This window comes from Lepisma saccharinum, chromosome 5, assembly GCF_977018435.1.
Source record: "Lepisma saccharinum chromosome 5, izLepSacc3.1, whole genome shotgun sequence".
NCBI lineage: Eukaryota > Metazoa > Arthropoda > Insecta > Zygentoma > Lepismatidae > Lepisma > Lepisma saccharinum.
This window is the reverse complement of record NC_139233.1, coordinates 91,616,298-91,635,505: the sequence shown is the minus strand read 5'-3', so window position 1 is coordinate 91,635,505 and position 19,208 is coordinate 91,616,298. Positions and strand designations below refer to the sequence as shown.

General features: G+C 38.6%; 1 protein-coding gene across 1 annotated transcript in view; it reads right to left on the bottom strand.

The window, feature by feature from the left end:
• The window catches only part of Taz (tafazzin, phospholipid-lysophospholipid transacylase), a 59,894-nt gene that overhangs the window by 6,014 nt on the left and 34,672 nt on the right, over positions 1-19,208 (bottom strand). The window contains exon 4 of the mRNA XM_083122777.1: positions 17,059-17,207. Within this exon, the coding sequence (XP_082978903.1) occupies positions 17,059-17,207 (149 nt within the window). The remainder of the gene's footprint in view (positions 1-17,058; positions 17,208-19,208) is intronic.

Genomic DNA, 19,208 nt, shown 5'->3' with positions numbered 1-19,208 from the left:
CGAAAGTGATAATTCTACAATATACACTCCTCACAAAAAGTTTGGAATATGTTATATTAGACACAACAAGTTTGAAATATTATTATATTAGGTAACAGGTGATAGGTACGGTGGCATATGTCAGCAAAAAGATGAGAACGTTTGAGGCGAGGCGTCCGGTCATCGGGAGCAAAGTAATAAAAATATTGCATTTTAAATATTTCAGAGAAGTAAGAAATAAGTCAGCATATTCGCATATTTGTGAGAAATAAGCCAAGCGACAGCATGAAACAGCTAGAAATATGCAAGAGATTCGCTAAACTTAGTGCATCGAAATGCATATTAACCTCCCTTCCCTGCCAGTGCTGCCACCTAGTGACATGGTCCGGAACTCATCTTGCAGACATGTGGCGTACCCCAGCCTGGCCTACATATCCCGTAAGTTTCATTGCTCTGTCACATTATTTCGCTTTTTCACGGCATTAATCCAGTTATTTATTGACCGTATCAAATACTTACTGCATTTTGTCAACATTGATTTACTTATAAATGTTCCTTCTTTTTTTAGTTTTTTTAAAAAACTTTTCTCTTATTTGTGTTTATCTTATTTTGCGTCAATTTTCTAGAACTACATGGAGGGATACACACAAACCAACGCCCATGCCCAGGCTGACACTTGAACCGGGAGTTTTTGAGTTCACTTTATGCACAGATAGGCTAATCAGAACTGGGCCTGCAATTTAAAGTTTAAAGGCAATGACATTACCACTATGCCATCATGAAGACCTCAATTGAACCAAGAAAGTTGAGGGTAATTTAGTAATTCAACATGCTAGGCTACAGAGAAAGGTATCTTTCCTTATTTACACTTCTCACTTTTATTCATCCTACTCTAATGTATGGATTAATATGCCACTGGTGATGTGAAATATATATTTCACTTTCCATTTGTTTCTTAATTACTTTAATCCACTTTGTACTTACATGCGCTTGCCTGGGTTCCCAGACATCCCATTAAATATGAATATGGTGTTTTAAGTCAACATTATGCACAGTAAGGCTAATCGGGACTGAACCTACAGTTTAAAGTGGGATCCTAACCACTATGTGCCACCACCGGGAATTGAACCCGGGACCCATTGATTACAAGGCGATGACGAATATGCTAATTGAAAACATTAAAATAGGTAATTCCAATATAAAACCATGTGAATCTCTGAAATATCTCAGTATGCACGTAGATAAGAATTTATCCTTTTCACAACATGTGAAAAGAATGTGTACACGTGCAGCACCTAGAATCAAGCTGTTTCATTTTGTCTGCAAATATGTACACCTAAAAATGGGACATCACAAGGATATCAATTTACCCCCTCCTCTCCTGAAAAATCGGTTAGGCCTAATTATAAAATGATCGTTATAATTAACATATTATTATTATTTATTAAAATATGGATCACATAAGTGATACATCATAAACAACAAGTGAAATATGACTTGCCATTGTCAAAAGGTATTAATTATCATAATCTCGGCATGACTTTTGTAGTGTTTCCGGACCCTTCTGATAAACTTTTGATCTTAGTCCTATGCGGAAATTAAGGAGTGGCAGAAATAGTAGTGAGTTGTAGTGGATGGACGTGCTTGAATAGAGCTCCGCGCTTTCACCCCTCAGCTAGCCTGGCATTCTATTCTCCACCGCTGTACGTTGCCACATCTTCCGCCAGGTCAATAGCTTCACCGTGTGGATCTTCGGGGTTGTTATCATGTCCAAGCCTACACTATCAGTTGTTTCGACCAAAGTGGAAGAAATAGGCAAAACTATGGAAGCATTCCAGCAACGGCTTGATGAGTTGCTAGACAACCATGGATCGGTGCAAGAAGATGCTGACCTCCGCAAGTCACTCCTGAACCTCAGAGACGAGTTTGTGCAATTTAAGAGATCGACGAGCAACTCCATGACAGAGCTGCGACGAGACCTAGAGAGCATGAACAAGCAGATACGCACGAACACCATTGAAACAGATGACCTAGCGCAGTACTCTAGGAGGAACTGCATTTTGCTGCATGGGGTCCCCGAAACCACCAACAAAGACGTGGACAGCATCGTGCTCCAGACTTTACAAAATAAGCTTCAGTTGCAGCACATCAAGCTCGAGCACGTTGACCGGTGCCACAGGCTTGGCCCTCCGAAAAGATTGTCTGCGGAAGTTTTGAGATCGGGAAAATGCCCCATCATAGTGAAATTTGTAAGCTACCGCTCCAGGAACGAGGTGTGGAAGTCAAAGAAGATGCTAAAGAACTCGTCCCTATTAATTACAGAGTCGCTAACTCCCTACAGACAGAGGGTTTTGTGGGTGGCAAAGGATCGCGTAGGAACACGCAATGCCTGGAGCCAAGACGGGCGCATTTTCGTATCTCACGGAGGTCGTCGCTACCTTATATCTTCCCCCGAGGATCTTGACGTTCTCCCTTGAGATGGGGTGCAACGCGAACTGAGTGTGAAGTGTAATGAAGAGCATATGTGACTTTTGTCGTTACGCTGTGTATGAATAATTGTGTGTGTGATGTGTTCAAATCATGTGTGTTTAGTGAGGTTTTTTGGTCCGGGTTCTTGTTTATGTTATCGTTTTTTAATGTGAGTGTGTGTGTGTCATTCCCTGATGCTTTCCTCCATGCTATTCTGCTTGACAGGGTAAGTAATAATTCTAAATTTAATTTTGGTATGCTAATGTTTCTTCTCCCATCTTGTTTCTGTTCGTTAAACCTCAATTCTAAAAATGGCTAATCTGGCAACAACGCATCTCGGTGACAGTGGACGAAATTCTGAAGAGGGTCGTCGCTCTGCTAATTGCCCTGGCATTCCGCCCCCCGCGGTCAGCACAGCCGAAATTCTCGGAAACGAGCTGAAGACTTGTCCGAACTCACTGTTGGTGTCACACGTGAATGCACAGAGCATCGAAGCGCACCTCGATAGCTTCAAAGCTATTTTCTCCCCCCTGGATCTCCACTGCATTCTTGTATCGGAGACGTGACTTAATCCTCTCACACCCTCCAGCATGGTCTCCTTGCGAGGCTACAACGTCTTCCGAAACGACAGGTTGGGGAAACGAGGTGGCGGGGTGATGGCACTGATAAGGGAAGATATTACTGCGGTGGTTGTGGCTAAATCTGACGGTAACTACGCATGAATGACAGAATATCTTTTCCTGGAACTTACCATCAACAAACAGAAGCTACTGCTGGCTGTTGGGTACCGTCCACCTGGAACGTGCTTTGTAAATTGTGAGGAGGAACTGGCTAAACTCATTCCCATGTTCTCGCATGTATTATTACTGGGCGATCTGAACTTTCATTTAGAAACTGCCAAACCTGAAGTAAATAAATTCCATGCTGCTATCTCTTCTTACAATCTAAATATTTTGAAGCTCGATCCTACCTTCCACACGGCTACATCGCATTCTTGGCTAGATGTCATCTTAACAGGAGACTGCTCTCGAATCACCAAACATGGACAAACAAGCGCCTGCGGTCTCTCGTTCCACGATCTTATTTACGTTGCTTACTCGCTCAATGTTCCGAAATCCAAGCCAAACATAATTGAATACAGCGATTTAAAGAAAATTAACCCCGCTTCACTAAACGAAGATGCTACAAGAACCCCATGGAATTCAATAAACAGCTTCACTAATATTAACGATAAGCTTAATGAATTAAATAGTCTAATCTTACACCTTTTCGACAAACATGCTCCACTAAAGAAAAAACGCGTCACGCGGCCTGCTTCCCCCTGGATGACCGACAGCATTCTCGCACTTATGGCGGAGCGCGATTCGGCTCACCGCAGGTTTAAATATGACAAGCGCCTCAAATCTCCAAATACTTTAAATAGTTTTAATAACTACCGCATGTTGAGAAATCGATGTAATCAGGCCGTGCGCAACGCAAAGAGAAGGCTTTCTTACGAATTATTAAATATGCAAGGCAACCCCCGAATGTTGTGGAATAACTTAAGAAATCTAGGGCTAGGAGAGAAACGTAACGTAGATCCTACTCGTGTTTCGTCCCTTGATGAATTAAATATGCATTTCTCTCTCTCTAATTCAACGAATAACGATGCTAAAAATGTTACTATTAGAGCTATTTCAAACCACAAAACAGAAATGATAGAGTTCAATTTTAACCCAGTCTATGAGTTCCAAGTTGCAACTGCAATCGGTCGGATCAAATCTGGTTCTGAAGGAGCCGACAACCTCCCATTGCGACTAATAAAGATGATTTTACCTCATGTATTGCCATACATCACTGACATTTTTAATCTTTCTCTGCGCTCTGGTATTTTTCCAGATAAGTGGAAAATAGCACACGTTCTTCCTCTCGCCAAGACTGACCCCGCCACTTCCGTTGACAATTTCCGACCTATCAGTATTCTTCCCGCTCTATCGAAAGCATTAGAATACATTGCTCACGGCCAAATCAGCCGACATACAAATGAAGTTCTGGCTCCGTTTCAGTCGGGATTTAGACCTAATCACAGCACTAGCACCGCCATGACTCACATAACCGATGACATCAGACAAGCTATGGACTGCAGACAGGCGATAGTTTTAGTTTTATTGGACTACACAAAAGCTTTCCAGTCACTCGACCATGATATTCTCATTTCCAAGCTAAAATCATTTTTTAATTTCACCACCTCTGCAAAAGACTGGGTCAAATCCTACTTAACTGGACGTAAACAAAGGGTGGTTTATGATGGCAAGTGCTCTGCGCTATCTGAGATCACTTGTGGCGTTCCGCAAGGAAGCGTACTCGGCCCTTTATTATTCTCTTTATACATTAATGACCTGCCAAATATCGTGAAACACTGCCGTTATCACCTGTATGCCGATGACCTCCAGTTGTACTATTCTGCACCCCCAGTAATGTTAAGCGATGGTATTTCCAAGGTTAATGAAGATATAGAGAGGATTGTTAACTGGTCGCTAGACAATGGCATGTATATTAACCCTAATAAAACACAAGCAATTTTGATTGCTTCCGATAAACTGAAACGTTACGTAGATCTTAACATTCTTCCTTCCATTCTTGTAGATTCGACTCACATTCCATTTAACCAAACTGTTAAAGATCTGGGAATTGTATTAGACGGAAATTTATCATAGTCACATCACACGAGTTCGGCGTGTAGAAAAGCTTTCGGATCTCTGTATTCTATAAGACGCATGGGCAAGTTCCTCCCCACCTCTATCAAGGCCAAACTATGTCAGTCCCTAGTTTTATGCCATTTAGATTATTGTGACGTAGCGTATTCCGGCTTAACAGGTGAGTCAGCTAGACGTCTGCAGAGTGTTCAAAATGCCTGCGTACGATACATTTTTAATTTAAAATATTGGGACCACCTATCACCTTATTTTCTCAAATTGGTGTGGCTACGTATGCAAGAAAGACGAACGCTGCACACTCTGATTTTACTTTACAAAGTTCTCAACCTCAAGTCACCTTCCTATCTCCTCTCTCGCTTCCAATTTCTTCATGAATTTCACGATCGCGACACCAGATCACGCAGCTCCTCAGTTCTCTCTATCCCCGTCCACAGATCAAACTTTTTCTCCAACTCTTTCTCTGTATCGGCTGTAAGACTATGGAATCAGTTGCCAGAAAGCATTAGAACAGTAAGCTCCGTCGGTTCCTTTAGCATACGTGTTCGCCACTCTCTTCAGAGTAGTCGTTAGATCTTCCCCTGCCAAGCAGACTAAAAAGCATGTGCAAGTGAACGAATTCTTAAAATACCTTGCAGTTACTTAAATACAATTTTAAATTTTGCATTCTTTCATTCCATGTTTAGTTTTTTGTGCATTATATATTTTGTATTTTGTGTGTTATATTCAGGGCTTTAAGACTTGTGTGTATGAGTATAGTGTGTGTGGACCTATGTTAAATGACTTAGTGTACTTTGTGTATAATATAATAATGTATAATTTTAAATGTATGGTTGAGTGGAAGAAAAGGCTTTGTACGGCCTTAACTCCATTTAAAACAAGGCATTAATAAAATAAATAAATAAATAATCTTCTTGAGAGCAGCTTTATTCTTCACCAACTGTTTATAAATCTCCCCGAAAACCTTACCCCACCTATCAGACACACAACGCGAGTTTTGTCTTTTGAGTTTGTGTCAAGATGCATGAACTTTAAATTGTTGTTGCAATTCTGTATTGAAACTACATGTACGCTTCTTGGCCATGCTTATTCAGTGCTCTACAAATAACGGAAACACACAAAACAATAAAATGTTTTGGCATGAAATGTCTCTCAAACTTGGTTTTCAAGATAACTCCTAGACTTTTATAAAACGGCACAAATGGTAGCTGTTTAATAATATCGACGGGACAGCCAGGACACATCTCTGAAATGGAACTGTCCCGGTCAAAATGGGACATATGGTCACTCTAACTGGGTATCAAACCCGGGACCCGTTGATTATAAGGTGATGACGCTACCACTGCACCATCAGGGAAACTTCCGTAAATTACAGGAATATTCTGTTTCATTAAGGTGTCCAGTTGTCCCAAGAAAACTCCTTGGGGCGGGGAACTGATTGTCTCATATTTCAATGGTTGAAGCTGTTGAGTCAGAAATTTTTTGTCCACAAATTTTTCAATTTAATGAACTATGTTACATTATAACATCAAAGTTCACAAAATGAGCACTGTAGTTATACAGACAATTGAAAAGAGACTTACTGTGTACGGTCTTCATCAGGTGAGTAATAAAATACAGTTGTAAACGATTCCTTTCCCTTGCGTTTTAGAATTTCATTGCAAGAATATTTTAGGTGTCCTATATTTGTAAGATTTCACCCAATGAAACCAAAATACAGGATTTCCAAGATTGAATGATAAGGTTTGGTAAGATTTTTTATGGGAGATACTTTGCATGGTATATCTTGAAAGTTCTTTTACAGTGTGTTTCAAAAGTCACACAACACAAACTAGTTGTGTTGCTAGTGTTGCCAGCTAAAGTGATATGCCCCTAGAAAGCACTTTTCTCACTTAACCCTTATAACAATTAGTCCCAAACCTATCAAATGCTGCACATGGTCTCAAATTACAGACAAACATGGCACCAGTCATCAGATGTCTAATTATGACCCTTTCATGGTTTCTCATTCAAAAGTGACATTCTTGAAGAAAGAGAAAAAAAAATTAACACTGACTTTTGCTTATTGATTATACATTTATACAATTTCCTACATCGAGTAAACTGACAATGTTGAGTATTGAAAAATATCTCAATCAGGGCAGCCACTCTACGATCATGATAAAATTCAAGCATAATTACTGGTTTTCAAGGGAAACTTTCCAAAAATTCAAGGGTGTAAGGAGATGTTTTCTCTATTTCAACCTTATGTATTACCTACCACCTCTCACCACCCACACACAAATGTATTAAAAATTGGTATGTTTCAATGAAATGGTATATGAATTTAAAATATTTAATTTAAGATGCGGAGTTTACATTTGCCATTTCACATACTGGGACTCAAAATATATCAACCAACACAAGTCACAAATGTTACATGGTAAATTAATCTACAAAGAATTATTACTTCTATAAGAATTTCAAACTTAAATTTACCTAATCAGCTTCAAGATTTCTGATCCGTCTGCCAGATAGATTATTCTGTAAAGGACACTAACAAAGTAAACAAATTGAGAGAATTCCATTTTATTTTCCAAGCAGGTTTCATTTCTTTCATCAAGAAAAATAAATGCTGAACTGTGAAAAACTTGCCTCAGGGCATTATTAAGCATGTATAAATTCAATGGGATTTAGATTAATAACGTTGAAATTTTTCACACCTTCAGAGAAAAATTCATGCAGAATTCACATAATTCCCGGAGCCAACAATGCACGTATCATTCCCATAATTCAAGGAATTCCCGGTGATTAGCCACCTTGTCAATGGATGTAGAAAACCGAGGGTATATATATTACGCTTCTCATGTTACAAGCAATCAAAATTATGCTTGCGTGACTTCTGAAACACACTGTATTAGGTTCAGCAATTCAATGGTTGGCAGGGAGGACACGAGGTGGGGATGAGGAAACAGTGGAACAAATGCAGTCTGCATTGTATGCTACCAAGTCAGAGGTTGCAGTGTGAATTTGCTCATCATAGTGTAATGTGTACCCTAGGCATGTCATGGTGAGAACGTTTGTCTATACTATTTTCATGTTCATGAACAAATTCAAGCAGAACCATGTTAACTTCCTCATAATTCAAAGAATTCAAGGAATCCCTGATCTGATAGCATCACATAGTACTTATTTCTCTGTCTATTCTATAAAAACTTAACAAGCACTAACATCACGTACGAGGGGGTATCAAAAAGTAGTGATCATTAGGTAAAATTATTAAATGTACATGAATGAATTTTTGCCAGTATAATCATTGAAGTCTATGTACATCATAGTGCAAATACCGTGTTAATATGTTGTGTATTGTTTGTGCAGGTGGTGGTAGAAGTCAGTAACCTGGAAAATTGAGAATATTGGGGCTTGCAGCGTGATAAAGTTTCTACATTGAGTAACTCTGGACGAATGTTGGATCTACCTCTATGATCCGGAGACCAAAGAGTGGAAGCATTCTTATTCCCCCTCTCCCAGAAAGGCCAAGGTGCAAAAGTCTGCAGGGAAGGTCATGTTGTCGGCATTCTGGGATTGTCGGGGAGCCATCCTGACAGACTACCTTCCAAAAGGCCACACAATTAACAGTGCATATTACTGCTCACATCTGAAGAAATTGTGAGATGCTTTCAAGAAAAAACGGCACAGTATGCTCTCTAAAGGCATCTGTCTCCTTGCTGATAATGCACCCACTCACTCAACTCAAGCCACTGTTGTGGAAGCAATGCACTGTGGCTTTGAATTATTGCCACATCCACCTTATTCTCCCGATCTCGCACCAAGTGACTTTTCTTGTTTCCAGAAATGAAAAAGCCACTGCGAGCTCGGCGATTTGATGATACAGATGACGTCGTTCACGGGGTCAAACAGTGGTTTTCCACGCAATTTGCAGATTTCTACAATAAAGGCCCATGGAGGGTTCAGAAACACTGCAAGAAATGTGTGAATTTGGAAGGTGACTACATAGAGAAGTCTTAATTACCACAACGTAACATCAAGTTTCTCAGGTCGTTGTTTCATTGTGATGATCAGAACTTTTTGATACCCCCTCGTATAATTCAGGGCTCTGTTAACAGCAATGTTTTTTCACTTACGTCTTTTTTTCGTCTTTACCTAGTCATTGAATGAGGGCTTGTCTCAATTCAGAAACTGAAAGTCACAATTGTGCTCATGAGGGAAACTGAATACCTTTGTAATAAATCAAAACAGGTTTCTATATCAAAGAAGTCAAAGAAGTGCCTTATAAATTACTAACAATTACCAGAAACAATGAGATACAAATTTAATATATTTTAAAATTTAGATCTACTCTTGATGATCTTACATGTGCTGAAAGTAAACTTTTAACAATATTAACACGTCTCCTGAGTATATTAATACTAGTAATTATTAAAATAATTATGAGCCTTTCTTATAACAGATTTATTACCAGCTAACTCATTTATACTCCTTCTTTAAAGCAATGGTTATGTTAATATTTATTTTAGTCATAGTGAACAAATATTCCTTTGCTGACTCACAATATGTTTCAGCAAAGACATATTTGCTGGACATAACATGCACTAGATCCAATATTTTCGTTTGTTAAGAGCCTCAAATTTTAATAACCATTACCATGGAAACGTGATACACAGAACAAGAATAGAGTATTGTTTAGACAATAACCTTGGATACCATAACTGCACTGAAATTGAAATTTAGATACCTTATCTTCGTGCATTTCATGGCCTTATTTAGCAGTTTGCAATACATTTTATTCATTACAGCATACCTAAATGATTTCTTGTAAATATAATTTACAAGCTACTTCAACTTTATTGTTTAGAACGAAGGCAACCAAAGTTTAGAAGCCTTAAATATCTATGGAAAACAATTGAAAGCAGAAAATAAAGTGGGCAGTTCTGTGCTGTAGTAATAATTCAATTGGTATTCTATTGATAATACAGTAAAACCTCGTTAATACGGCCTAATGGGGGGGGGGATAATTTGACCGGTTTAACGAAAGTCCGGATTAACTGAAATAACATAAAAGAACAGTAGAAAGTGCATTAAAACTCCATTTATAGCAACAAAACATGTTTGTTATGGAGTATTTAAAGGGCATAGGCCTAAATACACTATACAGTACAGTACAAAGTCTGCGGGGAACAGAATTTCATCAGTGGTAGACTGCCTTTTCTTTGGGAAGTTCTCTTGTTGACTTCTAGCCCATTTAAAACCTTGCATTCTGCTTTATTTTTTCCTTTGCCTGTCCGGGTTAAGCAAAGTCCAGCTTAGCGGGGTCCAGATTAACTAGGTTTTACTGTATAATTGTACATCTTGAAAATTGCACAAACTACAAAAAGAAATAGAATTAAAGCCAGAGTTTTGGCTAGTGATAAAAATATTGGTAGCTCCTGAGTGTAATGTAAGCCCACCAATGAGTGATGTCTAAAATAAGACACACATTCACAGAGGAAAGAAAGAGCACCAGAGGTGGCATTATTTGTTGACTAGATGCTGGTACATCTTCGCATATCTGTGTGTCTGAATCTGGTAGCAAATGTTTGGAACTTGCAGAACGCTACATATATAAACATATTCTTTAAAAGAATTACTTCAACCTGCCTTTGCCCCACCTGGAAATATTTCAAATATGTAGTACATTTTTTTATGGTCCACTTTAAATAGAACGTGCCAAAGCCTCTTACCACTGACGCCAAAATTTTTAATGACATGCATTTAAGTACTGAGTTTAATATTTTGATTCACATGGTAATTTATACATGTTAGTGTCAGTGGCGTAGCAAGGGGTGGGTGACTGCCCGGGGCCTCGCATCTCGTGGTGTTGATACAAAAAATGTATTAAATAGAAGTGAGCTAATTTTTGTAGGCAACAATAAGTATTCAATAAAATACCACAAGCAGGTTTACTTACGTTATGTATGTTCAGTTTACAAAACAACGTTTCAGGAGTCAACTGCTCCCTTCTTCAGGTTCTTCTTTGGCTCGCGTAATCGCTTCTTGCCGCGTCAAATTAGTATAGAACAAGGAATAAGGTAATAGGTTTCACTTTGGTAAAAAAGGTTGCTAAAAACTTGCCCATGCCATGATAAAACTTCCATGCCCCTTTCATTCTTCATAAAAACCACGGAAAGTGTTTAAAAGTTAACACTTAAAATTCTTAAAAACCTTTAAAGGTAAAAACACACTCTCCTCATTCACCCATGTAGTATCCGGTTTACTTTCTTGCAGAATGCAGGAAGTCTCTCAATTCTATTCCCCTCCTACTTGACTCCCCTCCCCTCTGCCGAAATTTTACGTCATTTTCAACTCGAAATCATGTGTCTCCTGAACAGCGTGGATTACGCCCGGTGTGACATGAAATCCTGTTTTGTTTTTCTTGCTTACCTCCCACCTTTTAAACATTTTTATCTACATTTCATATTTGTAGGCAATAAAATTAAAACATTATATTTTTATCTGGCTTTAAATTCTAATTAAACATTATAATAGATCAAATCAGGGCAACATACAGGCGGGTGGGCTTTAAGCCTAAAGGGGCCCGGAAAAAGTAGAAAATTATTGTCATATTTCTCATGTGAAATATGTAAGCAAATATTCATGATAACTTATGAGGAAATTTTTACCCATTTATTCCTTTCTCAAATAAAAAGCAATTTGTCTTGTCTATTCTTCTTTCTCTCGACCTTGCACTCCCAATTTTAATATGTTAACAATAAAGTAACTCCAATTGCCATGAAGCAAGTACATTTAAATGCTTGGGTTATTTGCAACTCAAGAAGGCAATGATTCTTACTTCCTTTCTACAGCTTTATATTTCAGCTCCCGAAACACAAAGAAAGACATTTTTAGGGTGAGTGAAATTATTAAATACAGTTCTCTTTAGTAATTTATAATTATTTAAATATGATAATTTGCTGACGTATCACTGAAGACTTTGTATCGATTCGCATCATTGAGATTTCAAATTTAAAAATGGATGGGGGCCTCACATTCTAATCTCGCACAGAGCCTCGCGATATGTTGCTATGCCACTGGTTAGTGTTGTCACAGGTAATTAAAACATGATAAAGTTCAAGCCTATCAGATTCATTGACTTCTCGCCAGTCAATGTACACACAAAGGCAGTTGAATTGGAAAGAACAACTGGTTTTTACCGAGGCCTTCACACATGTATATCAGACAGTTCCATGCCATTACTGAACAGCTACTTCCCTGTAAAGACCATGCAGTGCTTTCATAGAGCTGAAAACCTGAACAATACCTAATTTATACACTGGACATTTAATCAACATTGTAATTTTATTCCGGTGTTTCAGTCTTTTTCTGTCGGAGGGTAAATGTAGTTCAATCTTTGCATTCCAGCACGTTTTTGAAGAAAATGTATCAGAACCATTTATCCATGATGACATACAAGTAGATGTGAAAAAGAAGTTCTTTTTTCAGTTTTGAATTACTTTATTATTAGTTTTGTTCCTGAATCACCCATAAATACGGGGGTCACTATTTATATTTTGAGCCTAACAATGAAAAAACAGGAATTTGGCATTGAAAACTGCTTTATTGTTTTTCGAAGTATTCTCCTTTATGGTCAATACACTTTTGCATTCGTTCGAACCATTTGTCAAAGCAGTTTTTCCAATCTTCTTGAGACACCTCCATAATATGGTTTTTGAACGCATCAACAGCGTCTTCCGCTGACGAAAATCGTTGTCCACGCAATTTATTCTTGTTCTTGACATTCGGGAACAAGAAGAAGTCATTGAGTGCTAAATCAGGACTGGACGGATGACCCATCAATTCGATTTTTTGACTGTTCATAAAGTCGGTTGTTAGACGAGATGTGTGACAGCTGGCATTTTCTTGATGAAGAATGATCCGACGGCGTTTGTTTGTTTTCCGTATTTGACCGAAGACCTCTGGCAAACAAATTGTTGTGTACCATTCAGAGTTGACCGTTCTACGTTCCTCTAAAGGCACAGTTGCCACATGACCAGTTTTCCCCAAAAAACAGGCGACCATTTGTTTCGATGTGCTTCGAGCACGAACAACTTTTGTTGGATTGGGTTCATCTTGAAACACCCATACAGTCGACTGCTGTTTACGTTCCGGCTCATGTGCATATATCCATGATTCGTCACCTGTTACAATGTTATGTACGTCTTTTGAAGCACCACGATTGTATTTATTGAGCATTTGTTTGCACCAATTGACGCGAGCGTCTTTTTGATTTTTTGTCAAATTGTGTAGGATCCAACGAGAACATACCTTTCTCACAGCTAAATGATCATGTAATATTTTATATATGCTGGTGGAACTAATGCCTATGGTTGCCTCAATCTCACAGTATGTCACATGACGATCTTGCAGTATTAGGTTTTGCACAGCATCAATGTTTTCTTAAACAACAACTGATTTTGGACGACCTTCGCGAATCTCGTCGGTGAGCGAATGGCGGCCACGATTAAAATCGTTATACCAGAGTTTCACAGTGGCAAAGGATGGGGCTTCATTGCCAAATGTGGAAGTAAGTTGATCGATGCACTCTTGTCTTGATAATCCACGTCGAAAATCGTAACAAATCATCGCACGAAAATGTTCACGAGTGAATTCCATTTTATTGTTGTCGCGCAATCTCCAAGGCAACATAAACAACACAAATGAAGCTATTGACAAAACATTTGAAGTAGGTTATGGTCAATAATGCCAGACAATTCCGTGGAAACGTCAAATCGCACCTAACTTCAATCAGTGTTGCCAAGGCTCAAAATATAAATAGTGACCCTCGTAAAAAGTTACTAGGAAATTAGCCTCTTGGGTTTTAGCCAGCATTTTAGGGCATTATAAACTCTATGATATGGTGTGCAAAGTATGCAGAGCTGTGTGGGGTTGTTCATCTGAATTTAAGTTTACATTACACAGCATAGTTCAACCATCATTTTCTGAGTGTGTAAAACAGGCTGTCGTGAGCATCTGCGCGATTTCTACTCATTTAAGGTTGTTGAAACAATTTTTATCATTGATGTTGAGCAGTTAACATCTTAAGTGTGAATTTGTTGAACAAGTCGCTACTGGAAAATGTAGGGTTTTTCAGTATAAGCCCTCTGCATTATGCTGCTGTAGTGCAGAAGGCATATATATACGCAATATGTTTGTTTCAACTATATTCGATTTACTGTGGCATATATAGTCACACAGACGTTTGGGGAGATAGTTTTAGCTGTAGTAGAAACAAAAAATAGAAGCAAGAGAGGAAAAAGAAAAGAAGATGATGAAAAAAAGAAGAAGGAAAAAATTAGTTTTTGTCTTCTTCTTTTTTCATCTTTTTCCTCTCTTGCTACTATTTTTTTTGTTTCTACTACAGCTAGAACTATCTCACCAAACGTCTGCGTTTCTATTTACGCCACAGTAAATCACATATAGTTGAAACACACATAAAGCGTATATATATGCCATCCACACTTAAGGGGTTAATAACTTGAATGCATGATGGTTCCATTATTTGAGACAAATTCCTCAAATAGGTCCCAGCAACTAGTCACCAGTTTCTTCAACGTAAACGGTCTTTATTCTTAAAATACAATACTTTTTCACTATCAGAGAAATTATATTGGCCAACCATGCAAGAAATATGCATCTATAGATGGGAATTCCTTAAATTCTTTGAATTAGTGTGCCACAGGTAATGATGGGATCATAAAGCATATTACAGACCATAACATACTATTTTTGGGGTGTAAGTTTTTAAAATTTCTAGTGCATACTTTGACTATTTTCAATGCATATTTTGGGTTTTCATTTTATAAATCCACCCCTAGTAAATCTTACATCAGTAGTAGCCAAATGGTTAGTGCTCTCACACTTGGTACGAGTGGTCTCAGGTTCAATTTGCAGTGGAATCTCAAAAACAATTTCGGTGATGACCCAGTATTGTAAGGACAGTTGGGAAGCTACGTGAAAAGAAGAAGTGGGCTCTGGTCTCGAAAGCAAGTAAACAGCGACAATGGGACTTGTGTACACCATGTGTCACCCAATGAGAAGCCACTTGGCAGGGCTTGGCTCTCGAAGAACCCTTGCACCATGGATTTTAGCACCAAAATACGAGGGTCATTCGGAAAGTAAGTTCCATTTGGGTATAAAAGAAACACCAGGACATTGTGAGAGTTTTTATTATATACAACTGAAAGAGACAACTCTAAGCTATTTTTCTACATAAGCACAGTTTCTGTTGAGACACTTATCACAACGGCGAACAAGGTTTACAATACCCATCAAAGAAATCTGCTGCCGGTGCATTCAGCCAAAAAAAAATCATGGCAACTGTGTTTTGGGACAGAAAAGGGATACTGTTGGTGGAGTTCTTAGAACGAGGCACAACAATCAATGCCCAAGTGTATTGTGAAACCTTGAAGAAATTGTGACGAGCAATTCAAAATAGGCGACGTGGCATGTTGAGTTTTGGAATTGTTCTTGTGCATGATAACGCTCGCCTGCATACTGCTGCTCGAACCAAGAACCTTCTCCAACATTTTCAGTGGGAATTGTTTGACCACCCTCCTTACAGCCCAGATTTGGCCCCTAGCGATTATCACCTCTTTCCACAAATGAAGAAGTGGCTAGGGACACAGCGCTTCAACAATGAGCTCAAGGACAGTGTTACTGCATGGCTGAATGCACATGCGGCAGATTTCTTTGACATGGGTATTGTAAACCTTGCTCGCCGATATGATAAGTGTCTCAACAGAAACTGTTAATTGTATATAAGAATTTCATTTCACACTCAAATCTAACAACTTCAAGATATCTTACCTTGCAATAAACTTACATCTCTCAGAGAGATTGTCCTGCAAAGGACACTAACAAAGTAAACGGATTGAGAGAATTCTGTTTTATTTTCCATGTGGCTTTCTTTTCCTTCCTCGATAAAAATGAAAGCTAAACTGTGACAAACTTACCTCAGGGAATTTATACATTTTCAATGGGATGTGTATGAATGGAAGTTGTAATTTTTCACATCTAGGAAAAAAATTCAAGCAGAATTCATGTATAATTCTCGGAGACAATAATTCATGCACAATTCCCAAAATTCAAGGAATTCCCGGTGAGTAGGTACCTGTTGTAATTATTATCAATCACTTATTAGTTATGAATATTAGCAGGCCGAAGCATATTCTAGTCCTTCAGCTGTGTTTCAGTGAGACTCCCTGATCAGATGATTTTTCTGAGGACTTTTATTTTTCTAGGTCTTATACAGGTGTGTCCATATTTGTACATAAATATACACAATTATTTATTTATGTAAGCAAGTGGCCGCGGTGGCTCAGTCGGTAATGCGTCTGACTACCATGCTCAAGGTCCCGGGTTCGATCCCCGGCCGGTTCAAATCCGGGAACTTTTCTAATGGTTGGAAGCGGTCCCGGCGCCCACCCAGCATCGAATAACATGGGTACCTGGGGGAAACCCTGGGGGGTAAAGGTGGTCAGGGGCGTGGTGCTGATCACATCACCCCTACTCACGACCGGATCAAGAAAGTGTGGGGCGTTACCCCCACACCCTCTATACGCCTTCATGGCGTGGTGCTATGCACAGGGGAACATTTTACCTTTACCTTTTATGCTACTAACAATTTTGCAAAGAAAACTAAGGATACATGTTCTCTAGAGTGAGGAGATGAAATTTAACATTTTTCTGTATGGTAATCTAACACAAGAAAAAATCCCTGGCAAGAACTCCTTCAAATAACAGATGAAGTTTAAAACTAAAGAAAAAAGGGAACGAAGGGGAAGGTAGAAAGAATGTTAACTGCAAGAGATTCATGAAACTCTTATTTTTAAATCTTATTAATTGTGCAACCCTGCTTCAAAGAAAAGATAACGGTAAATACCTGATATACTCCAGCACCTCTTATCACAGGAACACACTTGCCAATCATGAAGAAGTACGAATGGAAAAAATTTGTAAAGCAGATGTCGTGAGCTGTCATCGACCACCTCATTATATCACGATTGAACAAATGCTTCAGCTTCAGGCAACCTGCACAACAAAACATAAGTTGAAAATATGTCTGAACCATTGAAGTTTTCTTAATCAAGAGAATGGGCATTTGTTAAAAGCCTACAAATACTATTAAGTAGCTAAAGATAAGAAACTTAATGTACAATGGTCCTTTTCTCATAATCAAATAGTTTAATATTTTTCACATAAAGAAAGAACTACTGTTGATACTTTTGGAGAGGCATGTGCAAATCTACTAATGATCTTTGTAACACTCCACTAGGGACTATTTTTTATTAAAACTGAGCCAATAACAATGTTGATACTGATCAATTGTACCAATACTGATAATGATAATTGGAAACTGTAGCACTACAAACAAAATGTAGTTTGAAACATTTATAAATTTTAACATGTAATTTATCTTCACCGGTTGAACTCTGTGGCAGAGGGGTCAGCAGAGGCTGCTATGGTGCCAGTGGTCACCGGTTCAAATCCTGGCCTGGGCATGGCTGTTCTTTGTGATTGTCGCTTCATCAATTCTATATCACTGCTCACCTTCATCTTTGTGATTAGCGGAAACCGGTAGAAAAGCAATTAAATCAATCAATTTTTCCATTGGAACTATACCATACGAATCTGCCAGTATTTTTCTTTCTTCAAAATATTCATAATGAGAAAGTTATTTAATAACAGTATTGATGTGCTCGGAATAATAACTGCAGATCCCAACCAAACCAAAATTCATTTTCAGAAAAAAGACATTATCTGTTTAATTTGAAAACTCATGAGATTTTTAACATTCATTCATTCATTCATTGTTTTCTGCCTAATTGGCAGGTTTTTCACTGCAATCTCCAGCTTTCCCTGTTCTCTGCCTTACGCTTCGTAATAGCATACGACCCAGTTAATTTAATATCATCCATAAGCTGATATCTCTTTCTTCCACGGACTTTTCTTCCTTCAACCATTCCCTCCAAGGCATCTCTTAGCAGGCAGTTTCTTCTTAGACAGTGTCCTAACCAGTTTCTTTTCCTCTTCTTGATGGTCTCCAGTATAGATCTTTTTTCACCAACTCTTTTCAGTACGGCTTCGTTTCTTACCTTGTCTGTCCATTTTACACGCTCCATTTTTCGCCATGTCCACATTTCAAAAGCTTCGAGTCGTTTCTCTTCATTTCTTCTCAACGTCCAGGTTTCTGCACCATATAGTGCTACACTCCACACAAAACATTTCACTAATCTCTTCCTTAGACCTATGTCCGTGGGTCCACAAAAAACATTTTTTCTTCTATTGAAAGCTTCTTTTGCTATTGCGATTCTCATTTTCACTTCTTGGTTGCAGCTCATGTCACTGCTTATAGTGCATCCGAGGTACTTGAAGCTATCCACTTGCTGGATTCTTTCACTGTTTGCTCTCACATTAATATTCCTTGGGGCCTCCCCGATGGCGCAGTGGTACCGTCGTCGCCTTGTAATCAAGGGGTCCCGGGTTCGATACCCGGTGGAGGCACAAGTGGTTCGGATCCCACTTTAAACTGTAGGTCCAGTCCCGATTAGCCTTACTGTGCATAAAGTGGACTTAAAACACCAAATCAAAATCAAAAAATATTCCTTGGTTTCCGTCCTATAACCATTGCCTTTGTCTTCTTTACATTAATCTTCATTCCATACTGCTCACAGCTGCTGTTTAACTCTTCTAACATACTATTTATGGTTATTTCATCCTCAGCGAATAATGCCATGTCATCAGCAAATCTTATGCAGTTTATTCTTCTTCCTCCCAATTTGACACCTCCTGTGCCCTGGAAACAAGTTTTCACTATATCTTCTAAATAGATATTAAACAAAGTAGGCGATAGGCAGCATCCTTGTCGTACTCCTCTTCCAATTTCACAGCCTTCTGTCATTTCGTCTCCTGTTCTCACTTTAACTCGTTGATTCATGTATAAGTTGCTTAGAAGTCTTCTCTCTTTCCAATCTACACCAATTTTCTTCAGAATTTCTAAAAGTTTAACCCAATTCACTCTATCAAAAGCTT